Source organism: Sparus aurata, chromosome 23, assembly GCF_900880675.1.
Source record: "Sparus aurata chromosome 23, fSpaAur1.1, whole genome shotgun sequence".
Classification (NCBI taxonomy): Eukaryota; Metazoa; Chordata; class Actinopteri; order Spariformes; family Sparidae; genus Sparus; species Sparus aurata.
In genome coordinates, this window is record NC_044209.1 from 7,231,654 (window position 1) to 7,244,708 (window position 13,055).

The following is a 13,055-nucleotide window of genomic DNA, read 5'->3' on the forward strand; positions in this document are numbered from 1 at the left end:
CTAGTCTTGCCTGAGTTTGTTCAGGGACTCGCTCCCATTGGTCGTCTGTGTACCAATCACAGCAGTGCAAACACGTCACCAGTATAAACAGGAAGTGAGAGCAAACTTGATACGCTGCTCCATCTCAGAGTCCGAGCGCAGATTATTTGAGACGGAAACAGGCCAAACAGACGGGCTGCATCGATGAAATTCATTCAGTGACTTGCTCTAATTAAAGGAGACACAATGACGAAGCCTGAATGAAGGTAAAGGATGAATGTCGTCATTTGATAATTTCATAAATCCTCTGAGTCGGGGCTCCGGTGGACGAGCTCTGAAGTTGGAATGGAGAATTTGTACATACATATTTATACTTGAAGTTATACTCAATCGTTAGTGTGCCATATTTTGTGGTCGTAAAATGCGCAGTTTATATTTTTCTCCTACGCCACTGCGGTATTCTACACTATTGTAAACGTGTTTGTCATGGAAAGCTAAACTTTGTGACGTACAGGACATTTCATGGACACAACACGGAGTCTACATGCAGTGTGTCGTCAGAACTGCAGTAATTTATACATCAGTTTGAAATCTTTAAGGACAATTCACCACCATTTTGTCTTATGTCATGAGTTACATGACAAGTGACAGTTATCACTAATCTTTTTCCAACCGGACTGCAAGGCATGTACAGTAAACTACATACAGAGTGTAGTATATACATGTAAAGCAACCTGAATGTGGATTTTAATATGTGATATAGAATCGTGTTCAATTACAGAAGAGCTATATAAACTTAATATTTGACCACCTGTATGATGGTTAAGGAATATCTCAGTATTTTGAATGTGTTTTGAGTTATAGTTATTAAAATTTGAAGGGATTCCAATCGTCTTTATTTTTATTTTTACTTCCAGTAGGCCGTTTACTATATTGTTTTAATGCACCACAAATTTTATGGAAACTAACTTTAGTGGAGTATCTATATTTTTATCCTACTTTACACTTCTAATCCTCCTATATTTCATAGAGAAATATTGTACTTTTTCACAGCTTTACTATGTCTGTCTGACAGCTATACTCACTGGCTACTTGTCAGATAAAGATTTCGTACAGAAAGCACATTATACGCTGACGATTTTCGATCCATTTTTAAGGATAAGAACCAGTGGTTTGCAACTTGTTTTGGTCGTGACCAATAAAAGCAGTGTTTAGTTGAAATCCCTTGACACGTCTCAGATGTCTGTGAGGTGTCACCAGAGATGTTCCACAAAACCTGTCGGATTGTCCCGTTTAAATAAGTCATTGAGGCCAAAAGAGGGAACAAAAACACCAACCAGAACACAAATATCCAAGAAAAGAATAACATGGTATGCTCTTTGGAGCATCAGTGTTAACAATGTATTAGTGTTATGTAGCTCAATATAACAATCTCTCTGTGCTCAGTGCTATTATTTTTGATGCCTAAATTTCCTTTTACTCACACATGTGTACTTAAACTTGAGAAACACTTTCATTACAGGAGTAATTTTACATTGCTGTGTTGGTGTTTGTACTCAGAGTAGCTGCAAGGAACTCCTTATTTGTTGATTGTGGCCGACCCTTTCAGGACTGTAGGGTGCAAATTATTTTAGTCAAGCATGCGCCCACAAATCTGTCAAGTGCGACGAAACATTTTCATTCGTCGCACCAGTGCACCTGCCGGCAAGCACCTTGGACATCCAAAGTTTAAAACTTGGCGCATAACTTCTTCTTGCGTGTGCTGTGATTTAAATGAAGAAAACATTTATCTGCACTTCATTCCCGTTTACAATCAAGAACTTGAATTAAAATGTTTTATTGGGTGCTCCTAATTTAAACGTTAATTTACATTTTTAGTGCCGTACCACCAGACTACAGAGAAGCTTCTGTCCTCAAGATGTTCTTCCTCAGTTCATCTGCACGCTGCCACATAGAAACTTTAGATTAGAACTTATTTTACCTGAGTAAATTGGAATCCATGGAATATTTATGTAAACTTTATTTGCTTATGTAGTTCATAAAGAGGCATACGTATTAAATTAAGGCTGTTTCATTTCCAGTTTTTTTAAAAAGTACAACATTTAGAGTTTTTTTCAGTCAGTGAATGTGTGACCACAGCTTGTTGAGTCATCTTGTATCTACAAATGTGACGTGTCAGAGGAAGCAGGCCAAACACGGGTGAGAGTGGGTTTCCAGCATCTCTCCTGCTGCAGCTGCAACAGACACATATCTGAAATTCCTTGAGTCACAGGGTGCAGTCACATGGTCTCCCTCTTTACTTACCGTCATGGAGAATTATTCACTGTGCTGTGGTTAACACTAACCAATCAGCTCCAGGCTAGGACTCAGAACTTGTTTCTTTCAGGACCAAATCATCTAATGTACTCTGGATGAATGGTGGTCTTGTGTCATGTAATGTTATCTCATGTCTCTTCTGTGTCCTCATAGGCTGCTATGGAGTTAAAGAGGAATTCTTTACACCCAATCTTGGTCATCTCCAGTTATGAATCCCAGCTCCTCCTCTGCTCGCTGTGAGGGCCAGTCCCCTACAGATGACCTAATGGACGACTGGCTCCTTCTCTCCTCTGAATCTGCTGGGCCTCTGCACCTGGAAGTGAGCAGGGAGGATCAGGACTCAGAGGACAGAGGCAAACTCAAATCCAAGTTGGTCTCAGCATGGAACAGCGTCAAATATGGTTTGTTTCACGCCCACTAACGTAGTTACTGTTTAACATTGTTACTGTGTAATAAGAAGAGATCTGATTATTCTCCTGAAATGAAACTGTCTGTTCCCTCTAATGTCTCAGGCTGGTCCTTGAAGCAGAAATCCAAATTCAGCAAGAGCTCTCCTGTGATCATGTTTGGACAATCCTATAAGCTCATAGATCAAGGTCAGGCCTTCAGCAGTGGGCCTTCATACCTTCTGAAGTCATTTCTTTAATGTGAAACCAAGAGGGAAAATGTAATACAAGCTCTATAACTATTTCAGGAGAGAGGGAGCGTTTCCGTTGCTCCTTTGTAACTCTGCTGTGGCTGACGTACAGACGAGGTTTCCCTCAGCTGCCAGGCGGCTCTCTGACCACCGACAGTGGCTGGGGTTGTGTTCTACGCACCGGGCAGATGCTGCTGGCACAAGGTCTGCTGCTGCATCTGATGCCTCCAGGTGATAACACTCAGCACACTGCAATGATATTGGAGGATAATTAGATTGAATTAGATTAGATTTATCTATATCATCATTGTCAGGTACAAAGCCAGTTATTTTAAATAACATTTTACCAAATATGCAAAAAGAATACCATTATTTACATTAAGTTACTAATACAGCACATAGTTTGGACAGTCTTAAGATAGGCTAGTTAGCTTTTAGCTGGACTAGGCTAGTTTAACGTGTGTTACTTGTTATTACATTTAGCCACAGCTTTAACCCAATTATTAACGCACTGGAGCATCAAAATCGATTTTTCCATTTCAGGAATCAGTCAGACAAGTCTGTTAATTAGCTCAAAGCTAGCTGTGACCGCGACGTGTCATGATTTTCACGTATAGCAAAGTTTTTACACTTTGTTGTGTCATCACGTAAAATTACTTCACTGCACTTTGGTCATTACTAATGGATCCACCAATAATTAAACTTATTCTGAAAATCTATCTCGTAAAGACAATCAATATTTTTTTTTTTTGCATTTTGGGTCAGTTAAGAAACTTCAATAATACTTGTGGACTTAAGATACCAAAAGTTGTACTGATTTGGTCACAGAACATTTTGTTCTGTCCGCTACATGACATGATTGAGTGATAACAGAGTTTTCCGTCTGTTCAGAACATTGGGAAAACATAGCAGTCTGTGCCGGTCATATGATAAACCAGGGTCAAGTAGATATTGTGCTATTTTTAAAGCTGAAGGAGACAGTCCTAGAAAGAGACAGCTGATTGTTGAGTCTCATTGCCAGGTCATCAAATACCAACGCTTAACCGGGATGCTGGCCAACCCAAAGCGTCAGTATTTGACAACCTGGGAATGAAACCCAATAATCAACTGTCTTTTCTAGAATTGTCTACTTCAACTTTAAATTGTGCTGTATAATACTCATATGACATCATCTTTACATCATTCTTAGGTTGGACTTGGTCTGTGAGCCACCATGTGGTCAGAGATGACATGGACCTGCTTGGACTGAATTCAAAGGAAGGGTCCAACAAGAGGGGACGAAGACTGAGCTTGGACCTCCGCCTTTTCAGGCCCATGGCGGCTACACACAGGAGGGTGGTGTCATGGTTTGCAGACAACCCTACAGCCCCTTTTGGGATACACAAGCTGGTGGAGTTGGGCAAAAGTTCTGGGAAGAGGGCCGGGGACTGGTATGGACCTTCTATTGCGGCGCATATCCTCCGGTGAGTCCTGGAGTTATGAGTTCAGTTATCCTCACCAACTTTTATCAAGATGTTATATTCTACAGTGAATTTCACTTTGTTTCAGGAAAGCTGTGGCAGCATCAACAGATCTTCCCAATTTAGTGGTGTATGTTGCACAAGATTGCACCAGTGAGTGATTTCTTTTATAAGCATATTTAAAGGGCGTAGCAATTTTAGCTGTTTCCACACAGCTTTCCATTTACATGATGCACAATACTGCCTCAGGTGTTCTCCGTGGATCCGAGGGAATACAAAATAAAATACAAAAATACAAAATTAATGGAAAACTTAAAGGGGCACTATGTACTTTATATTGAAGAAATTCAACCCCAGAATTTTAATATTTAAAATCCAAAACCTCGATAAGGTAATAATGGAAATATTTGTTTTCCATAACTGAATAAACAAGCTGTTCTCAGAGGGGAAAAAAAGTCCCCAGAACACGGTCTGAAGCTAGAAAGGTGGCAGGGTCCGCCATATGTAAATAAAATGTATGAAATTGTGTTTTCTTTAAGGTCAGTTAAACCAGTTTAGTCATGGAAACAGAGTTTATTTCGTTTTTTTTGGCTTAAAAATAATCAGTCAATGAAGAGCTTTCTCTTCTGATAAGAGTTTCTCCCCCAAAACTACATAGTGCACCTTTAATGTGAGGGAACACAAAATTAATTCTGAGATCACACAGAAGCATTTCAGATGAAAAGTTGCCACCGTGACGTTTTACGTTGGAAAAATGAACAATGTATGTAAGATTTGCTTGCAATAAGTAAAATAAATCTGCCAGTGGAACAAGTAAGCATTGTCTAAAACCCAGTCACATTTAGCTCATTGGAATGCTCACATCAAGGTTATTGTGTCTCATATTAAAGGCACAGTGGCATTTTCTTGTAAACAAGCCAATAATAAACTGTTTTCTATAGCACCTTTCATACAGGAAATGCAGCTCCATGTGCTTCCAAACAAAAAAATTACATGCACCAAGTGCTTGACAAAAAAATGACATAAAACATATATAACATAAAAATCAAGGATAGTAAATGAATCCAAAATAAGATGGGAAAAAATCCCCACCAGGTAGTAATAGTAAAAATAAGGATGGAAATAGAGTAATAAAAATAGAGTGAAAAAAGAATTCATAGAATGCATTAAAATCAGTGCGCATACACAAGATAAAAAAGAACAAAGCAAACAAAAACAGGAGCCCCTCATAGAAAAACAGCACCAGGGTGCCCTGATAGCTCAGCTGGTGGAGCGGCTCATGCTGGAGGCTGAGTCCTCGGAAGCGGTCCGGGTCCAATTCCGGTCTGTGGCCCTTTGCAGCACATCTTCCCTCACCATCTCTCCACTGTTTCCTGTCACTCTCGAAGCTGTCCTTTCAAAGAACGGCTAAAATCATCTTTAAAAAAACAAAGAAAGAAAGAATCCCAGCACCATAGTGCTACTAGAAGTTTAAAAACTCCACAGGGAACCTTTAAGTGTAATGAGAAATTTCTGACTACAATTAAGACAAAAACACTTGTTAGGTTTTTGCAGTGCAGGAGCTCCATAGAAGTCTGACTGAAATGACTATGAGAGGAAATGTTGACCCATGTGTACTTTTGTATCTGTCTCTTTCTCTCCCCGTGTTCAGTCTATTTAGAGGATGTGAAGAGGTTGTGTGAGCGGCCTCCCCCTCAGTCCTGGAAGTCAGTCATCATCCTGGTTCCTGTGCGACTTGGAGGACAAGAACTCAATCCCTCCTACATCACTTGTGTCAAAGTAGCCCAACAAATCTTTTTTTGCATTCAGCCCTTTGTGCATTCTGTGTAAACTGACACAAACGCAGTATGATTTACTATAAAGTTACTCATCACAAGTAGGTTTCTCCCTGCATTCACTGCAGTCTCACAGTTCAGTAATAAATTATCATCACCCTGCATGCGTTTCTCTGTAGCCTTGACAGATAAAACCCTGTTCTAAAGCAATCAAAAAATAACTCTTGGCAGTACAGAGAACAACAACTCATTCATCGCTCGTCTCCACAGAAACTCTTGACATTACAGTGCTGCATTGGAATCATCGGGGGCAAACCGAAGCACTCTTTGTTCTTCATCGGTTTCCAGGGTAATGGCAGTACAGTCTACATCATAATTACCGTGTTCAGCTGTTTGATGTCAGTCCGCTCACTTATTTTTTCCTCCTCTGGCCCTGCTGTGCAAAAAGATGACCATCTGCTATACTTGGACCCTCACTACTGTCAGCCCACAGTGGATGTAACAAAGGAGAACTTTCCCTTGGAGGTATGAGGAAGTACTGCCTTCTCTTCTTCTTTTTGCTTTCTGTTTTGTATCCTCCTGTGACAGCTGGGCTTAGTCATGTAGTAAACCAGTGGCTCCCAACCCCGTCATCAGCAATAGCAGTTATGTTCCAAATGTGTTCATTTGGATTCCTGCCACTGAATGTTATTTTTACACTATTGGTCATATAATGGTGGATATCATAATAGTTTTTGTATTCACACACCTGAACAATCGATTTTTGTTAACTTTGCACTTGGAAATTTACAATCGCAGGCAACAACAGAGGTAGCACCAGGAATACCCCGTTGGGAGTCGCCGCTATAATGTGAAAACATAAAGTAAACAAGTTGAATGGTGACAGTAGACCTTTTTATGGAAATATTTTGTCTGAAGGTGAAGAGAACTTTTCTGATTACTACTCTTTTACTTTGCTCTCTCTCCAGTCCTTTCATTGTAAACATCCCAGAAAAATGTCTTTCTCTCGCATGGACCCCAGCTGTACCATAGGATTCTATGCTAAAGGCCTGAAGGACTTCGAATCACTGTGCACAGCTGTTAATGAGGTATATGGCTTGTTTGGGTCCCTGTTCATGGAACATTTGGCTTGTCAACAAGCTGTGCAGCTTTTGGATATTATGATATGATGTGTCACTCACCTTTAACAAATTGATGTGGTTTAGAGCTACTGGTTTGTCTCCTCCTCCCACAGGCTCTCTCCACATCAGCAGAGACGTACCCCATGTTCATATTCTCTGATGGAAAAAGTCAGGAGGAGGAGAAGGGAGGCTACACACCCCCAAACAACATCACCTACATCCAGAGGAAGAATGAAAGGAAAAGAGTCGACACCAGCAACAGCATGGACGAGTTTGTTCTATTGTGAACAAAAGTTTAAAATCTGCCCCGAGGGGCGTACTGTGATCAACGATCACACATAAATGTGACAGTTACACTGTGTGGCAACTACTGAGCGTAACAACTACCATCCACACGCAATAAAAACATCAAGGGACACCTGAAAGGTTTTGTAAAATAAAATGATCAGGTATCATTAATGACACTACAATATTTTTATTGCTGTATTTTATTTATTGTTTTTAGGTGAGAACACTTAAATGAATAGTTTAATTGAAGGATAAAGGATCTTTTCTATTTTGCCTTCTCGGCCTGTTTGTGTTGATCCATAAATTATTTTTTACTTGATCTATGATAGTGATAATTATAATAAAACATTTCTCCCAGGGACATCTTCAAGGCAAGTGTTACTATGACAAACAGTCTATTACTGTTTCATGCCATGTGACAGGATGTGTAGCCTTTGAATGGATTAGAAAATTGGATTCTTGTAAACATGTGACTCACACATGAGAAACACAGAAAAAGTCTGGTGGGGACTTAATTGGAGCTGTGGGAAAAGAACAAAAGATACTGAAAATATTCTTATGAGCTGGATGACTTTTGCTGTGTTTTAATTGAATAAACAGTTTATGAACAAAAGAAGAAACTTGTTTTTGATTCTGTACACTATCACAAGGTCTAAGAACTTTTAATATCTGCTGACTTTGCATCTAGAACAACCATCTGCTGCTTATTTATCCAATTTTTTCATTAGTTTCGGCTGCACCTTGTGTTTGGTGCAAACTACTGTGACATAGAGTTAGCATGCTAGAAGGCTAAACTAAGTAAACATGGTAAACAGTATACCTGCTTAGCATAACTGTGTTAGCATGCTAAATCCATTACTTAAAGTTGAAATAACATATCCTGCTCTCACATAGATCCAGTGATGTGCACAAGGGGGGGCAAGGGGGGCAGTCACCCCCCCTCGTGGCTTAATTGTTGAAAAACGCGCGCCCTCCTGGGAGCCAAAACGTGTGCTAAAGTGCCCTCTTGGGAGCCAAAAAGTGTGCTAAAGTGCCCTCTTTGTTGGCAAAACACACTAAACTGCCCCCTTGGCTGGTTAAAACATGATAAACTGCCCTCTTGGGAGCCGAATCGCACGCTAAAGTGCCCTCTTGGGAGCCAAAACTCATGCTAAAGAGCCCTCTTGGGAGCCAAATCTCGCGCTAAAGTGCCCTCTTGGGAGCTGAAGTGTCCTCTTGGGAGCCAAAACTCGCGCTGAAGTGCCTTCTTGGGAGCCAAAACACGTGCTAAAGTGCCCTCTTGGGAGCCAAAACACGTGCTAAAGTGTCCTCTTGGGAGACAAAACTTGTGCTAAAGTGTCCTCTTGGGAGACAAAACTTGCGCTAAAGTGCCCTCTTGAGAGCCAAAACTCGCGCTTAAGTGCCCTCTTGGGAGCTAAAGTGTCCTCTTGGGAGCCAAAACTTGCGCTGAAGTGCCTTCTTGGGAGCCAAAACACGTGCTAAAGTGCCCTCTTGGGAGCCAAAACTTGCGCTAAAGTGCCCTCTTGGGAGCCAAAATGTGTGCTAAAGTGCCCTTCTTTTTGCCCCTGCCCTTCAAAAAGTCTGTGCACGCCACTGCATAGATCACATATCTCTGATCAATAGTTAAAAAAAATAATACAAAACCACACTCCTGATAATCTCCACACAGTCTCAGCCATACAGCTGGATATACAACTTGGCATGGTCCCTAAATTCAGGCAGTACTCGACGCATACAGAATCCCTGCTTGGTCAGTTTCCTTTATATTTGAGAACCCAAGATGGTGAACAAGTCAACCTTCCAGGGTCTTTTTAGTTCCTCCAGTTTCCCGTGGAGCACTGCCTTCCTGTCTACACGAATCTGTCAGATTGTCTCTGTGGAGGCCCTCCATAGAGCCACCCCTCTCTTATGTTTTGGTGCTGGTCCATGCTATGTTTTCCAGCAGGGAGCCCCAGGATTCTGGCTGTCCTTTGTAGTCCAGCAACTCGACATCCTAAAGCAAGCGAGTGTTAAAGTAGACGAGGGCAAGTCGCTGAAGCTTCAGCGGGGCCCTCAGGAGGACCAGGGACTTGTCAGAATACTCTGCGATCATAACCCGCTGGAAGGTCTCCTCCGGCCGCGTCAGGTCAGCCAGCCTGGAAGACTTATACTGCGGGCCGCTGTTACTTAAATGAAAGCTCATGGGGTTCTGTTCCAGGCTATTACCAGGCTCTTTAGAGTCCCAGAACAACTGCTGAGACAACACAGTGCTGTCTCTGCTGCCTTTCTGAACAAGGAGGAAGCAGGAAGAGTGGAGGTGTTACAGTCAGGTTACTTGCCTGCAAATTCTGCTCTGAATCATTTGTGGTTTTGACTATCACAATCAGATCCAGCTAATAAAAAAGCAGAACCAAGAAAGAGATACAAGATCTGTGTACCATGCATACAACATACCTTTAGAGTTGAAGGTGAAATGGGGGAAAGCCACTGCTGCTCCCAGTCTTGTGTGATTAAGGGAGACAACAGGATGAGTCTTCGTGTCCTTGTTCTCGGTATTTTATTAAGATTGGCTTCTTTTTGAGCCGTTGCACTTCCTCGTCTTTTGAGTCTGCTTGTCTCTCTCTCTACTCTCTACTTTCATCTCTAGCCTTTGTACCAATCCTGACAGCTTTGGAAAGAAAAACCTTTTTTTTTTTTTTTTTTATCACATATCATACAATGCACAACATAGTGAAACTGGCACTCTGCGTTAAACCCAACCCAGAGGGACAGTAGGAAACATATGCCTCCTGGGACCAACTCCAGATCTTAGCCAGTATCTTGGTCAAGGACATTAACTGGAGAATCAACCTAATTTACATGTTTTGATGGTGTGGGAATCCGGAGCACCCGGAGGAAACCGATGCAAGCACGGGGGGGAGAGATGCAAACGCCACACAGAAAAGGCCCGGAACCCAGGACCCTCTCGCTGTGAGGCAAACTGTGCTGCAAATACAGGAATACCACAACATTTCATATTTTTGGCCTAGTTAACATAATAACTGTACATATGGATTTCAAACTGCTGTTCATGATGCTCAGTATTGGTACCTCTATGCAGTCACAAAGGGGGATACAGAATAACTGCAGACTGAGGCAAACAGTAGGAAGTAACCTCTCTTTGCCCTTGAATGCTGCAACAAATGTCTCAGTGCAAGCACAAGCAGAAAGGTAACATCTACAGTCGCCGTTAGACCTGCCAACCAGGGTCACTCTATCCCAGCACACAACGACCTGACCAAACTTTGCCCTCTGGTGGTTTGATTTCTACCACCGCACTGAGCAGAGCTCCTCAGCGGCGACTCTGTGCACAGACTAAAGACACTGACGCTGCCCTGACCTCACCTGCCCTCAAGCAGAGCAGTCACATGTCTATCCAACAGGCAGGATGTAATAACTGTTTGTCAGGCAAGAAGAAAAAAAATGCGTAAGGTGTTTAAAGGTGCACTATGTAGTTTTGGGGAAAGAAATACTAACCAGAAGGGAAATATCTTATTGACTGATTTTATTTTATTTTTTAAACGCCTAAACAAAGAAAATGAATAAACTCTCTTGGTTTCATGACAGAATAAACTGAATAAACAAACTGACCTTAAATGACAATATAGTTCCAAGTCGTGTTACTTTGTTTATATTTGGCGGACCCTGCCACCTCTCTAGCTTCAGACAGTGTTCTGGGCACCAGAAATAATTCTGAGCCTTATTGACACTGTAAATTTAAAAGATTCTGAATTTACATTTCTTCTCCAAAAACTACACATTGCCCCTTTAAAACTGGGCCTCATGATATCTGACGTGTGCGACTGGGGAGAAGTCTGGGAGCTATTATTTATAAATAATGAATAATATACATCTATCCATTATTATTTATATTTTCTGGGTGATTAACTGTGTATAACCCACTCAAGTCCACCAGAATCCACATAAAAAGAAGGCATCTTAGCTTTATAATATGGTTTATTCAGAGTAAAACAAGCATTTTGAACAAGTCATCTTGGGTTTTGGGAACATTTTGGGCATTTTCCACTATTTTCCACTTTTATGCACTGCAAAGATGCAGCAAAGGAGTTATGGATTTGTATGATGATGAGGAGGAGTTTGCTGACTTTTGATGATAAGTGCAAAAAAAAGCTGATATCCCCTTTAAACATTTCATTTTAAACACACTTAAAGAATATTGTGTCTACACATTCAAGACCCAAAGTAACTCACACCAAATTCAACCTCATTTCTGGAAAAGATAATATTAAAATACTCAGAAGGCAGAGGTCATCTGTCAGATATCATTAATACATGATACATTTGTAAGGATGCGTGATGAATCCTCAGAAGGTAAAAGACGGCCTTGGAGTGATGATTTGAACACAGAGATAACAGCTGGAGAAAGGGAGAAAATTGGAATTAAAGCTCAGGTTCAGACGATCAATACAAGATTTAAATTATCCGTGTACAAGTGGATTATACGCACCTATGTTACCCCGCCTCTGCTCCACCGTTTCAACCCCAATGTCCCAGACTACTGTGTAAAATGTAGTGTGGAGAAAGGCCAACTGTTCCGCTCTCTGCTGGAGCGCCTGAGAAACACCAGCTTCTGGAAAGATGTGCTTGATATACTATCACAAATCTCATCTGAGAAGCTACCGATGTGTCCACAGATGTGCATCCTCGAGGGATTTAAGATGAATAAGACCAAGAAGGAAACAGAATAACATACTGCCTTCTCCAAGCTAAACACACAATTGCTCTCTTTTTTTTTTAACCCTCACTGACCGATCTGATCACCTTGCTTTGGAGAAACTGCCTTGTGCTTTCCAAGGAAAACCTGAGATCTTTCAAGAAATGTGTGGGAAGATCTTATATTTTATGGGAAATAATTACCTGGGTCATTCATGCACTAAGTAATTAAACAAATATTCAGCTCTTATGCATTGTTGGATCATAATATTGTATGTACTGTATAATGTTAATGTTTGTTTTTGTCTTTTGATTGTCCTTTTCGTCGTGATCTCTGTTGCATAAACCCAAATACCAATATATGTATGTGTCAACACACAAACAAACTAACTAACAGTGTCATCATCTACAGGGTGTACCAGATCACTCAATAATGGAAACAACTGTCAGCTGCAGCTGTGGTATTTAATAATTGGTGTCTTTCAAGCACAGGCACAGGCAGGCATAATTAAACAGCCCACCTAAATCTCCACCCCATCGTCTCCTCCTCTCTGTGCAAACACGACAGGGGCTGGATGAGTCTGAATTCGTGAACATATCGGAGTGTCTGAGCGTTTTCACTTTGGAATAAATGCGCAGTTCGGTCATACTTCTCGCTTTCTCCTCCACAATACTCGGTCTCCTCCCATCCCCCACGCCGGCTTCTCGCTCTTCATCCCCCACTGTAGCTCAGCCTTCCACTGGGCATGCGGGGTAGTGCGTGAGGCGGCGGTTAGGAGGCGCTGCT

The 13,055-nt window shown here is 41.4% G+C and overlaps 1 protein-coding gene across 1 annotated transcript; it reads left to right on the forward strand.

Moving 5' to 3' along the window:
* Positions 1 to 77: 77 nt before the first annotated feature.
* On the forward strand, positions 78 to 8,192 carry LOC115576341 (cysteine protease ATG4D-like). Its single transcript, XM_030408902.1, has 11 exons — positions 78 to 245; positions 2,449 to 2,696; positions 2,808 to 2,891; positions 2,990 to 3,163; positions 4,122 to 4,395; positions 4,481 to 4,545; positions 6,044 to 6,171; positions 6,438 to 6,516; positions 6,616 to 6,692; positions 7,136 to 7,255; positions 7,402 to 8,192. Exons 2-11 carry the CDS (start codon positions 2,504 to 2,506, stop codon positions 7,573 to 7,575), a joined length of 1,368 nt encoding a protein of 455 aa, XP_030264762.1. The 5' UTR covers positions 78 to 245; positions 2,449 to 2,503; the 3' UTR covers positions 7,576 to 8,192.
* Positions 8,193 to 13,055: the final 4,863 nt, after the last annotated feature.

Coding starts and splice junctions, on each gene's coding strand:
- LOC115576341 (XM_030408902.1), top strand. CDS start 2,504: ATGAATCCCAGCTCCTCCTCTGCTCGCTGTGAGGGCCAGTCCCCTACA. Junction 2,697..2,807: donor ATGGAACAGCGTCAAATATG/GTTTGTTTCACG, acceptor CTAATGTCTCAG/GCTGGTCCTTGAAGCAGAAA. Junction 2,892..2,989: donor CTATAAGCTCATAGATCAAG/GTCAGGCCTTCA, acceptor TAACTATTTCAG/GAGAGAGGGAGCGTTTCCGT.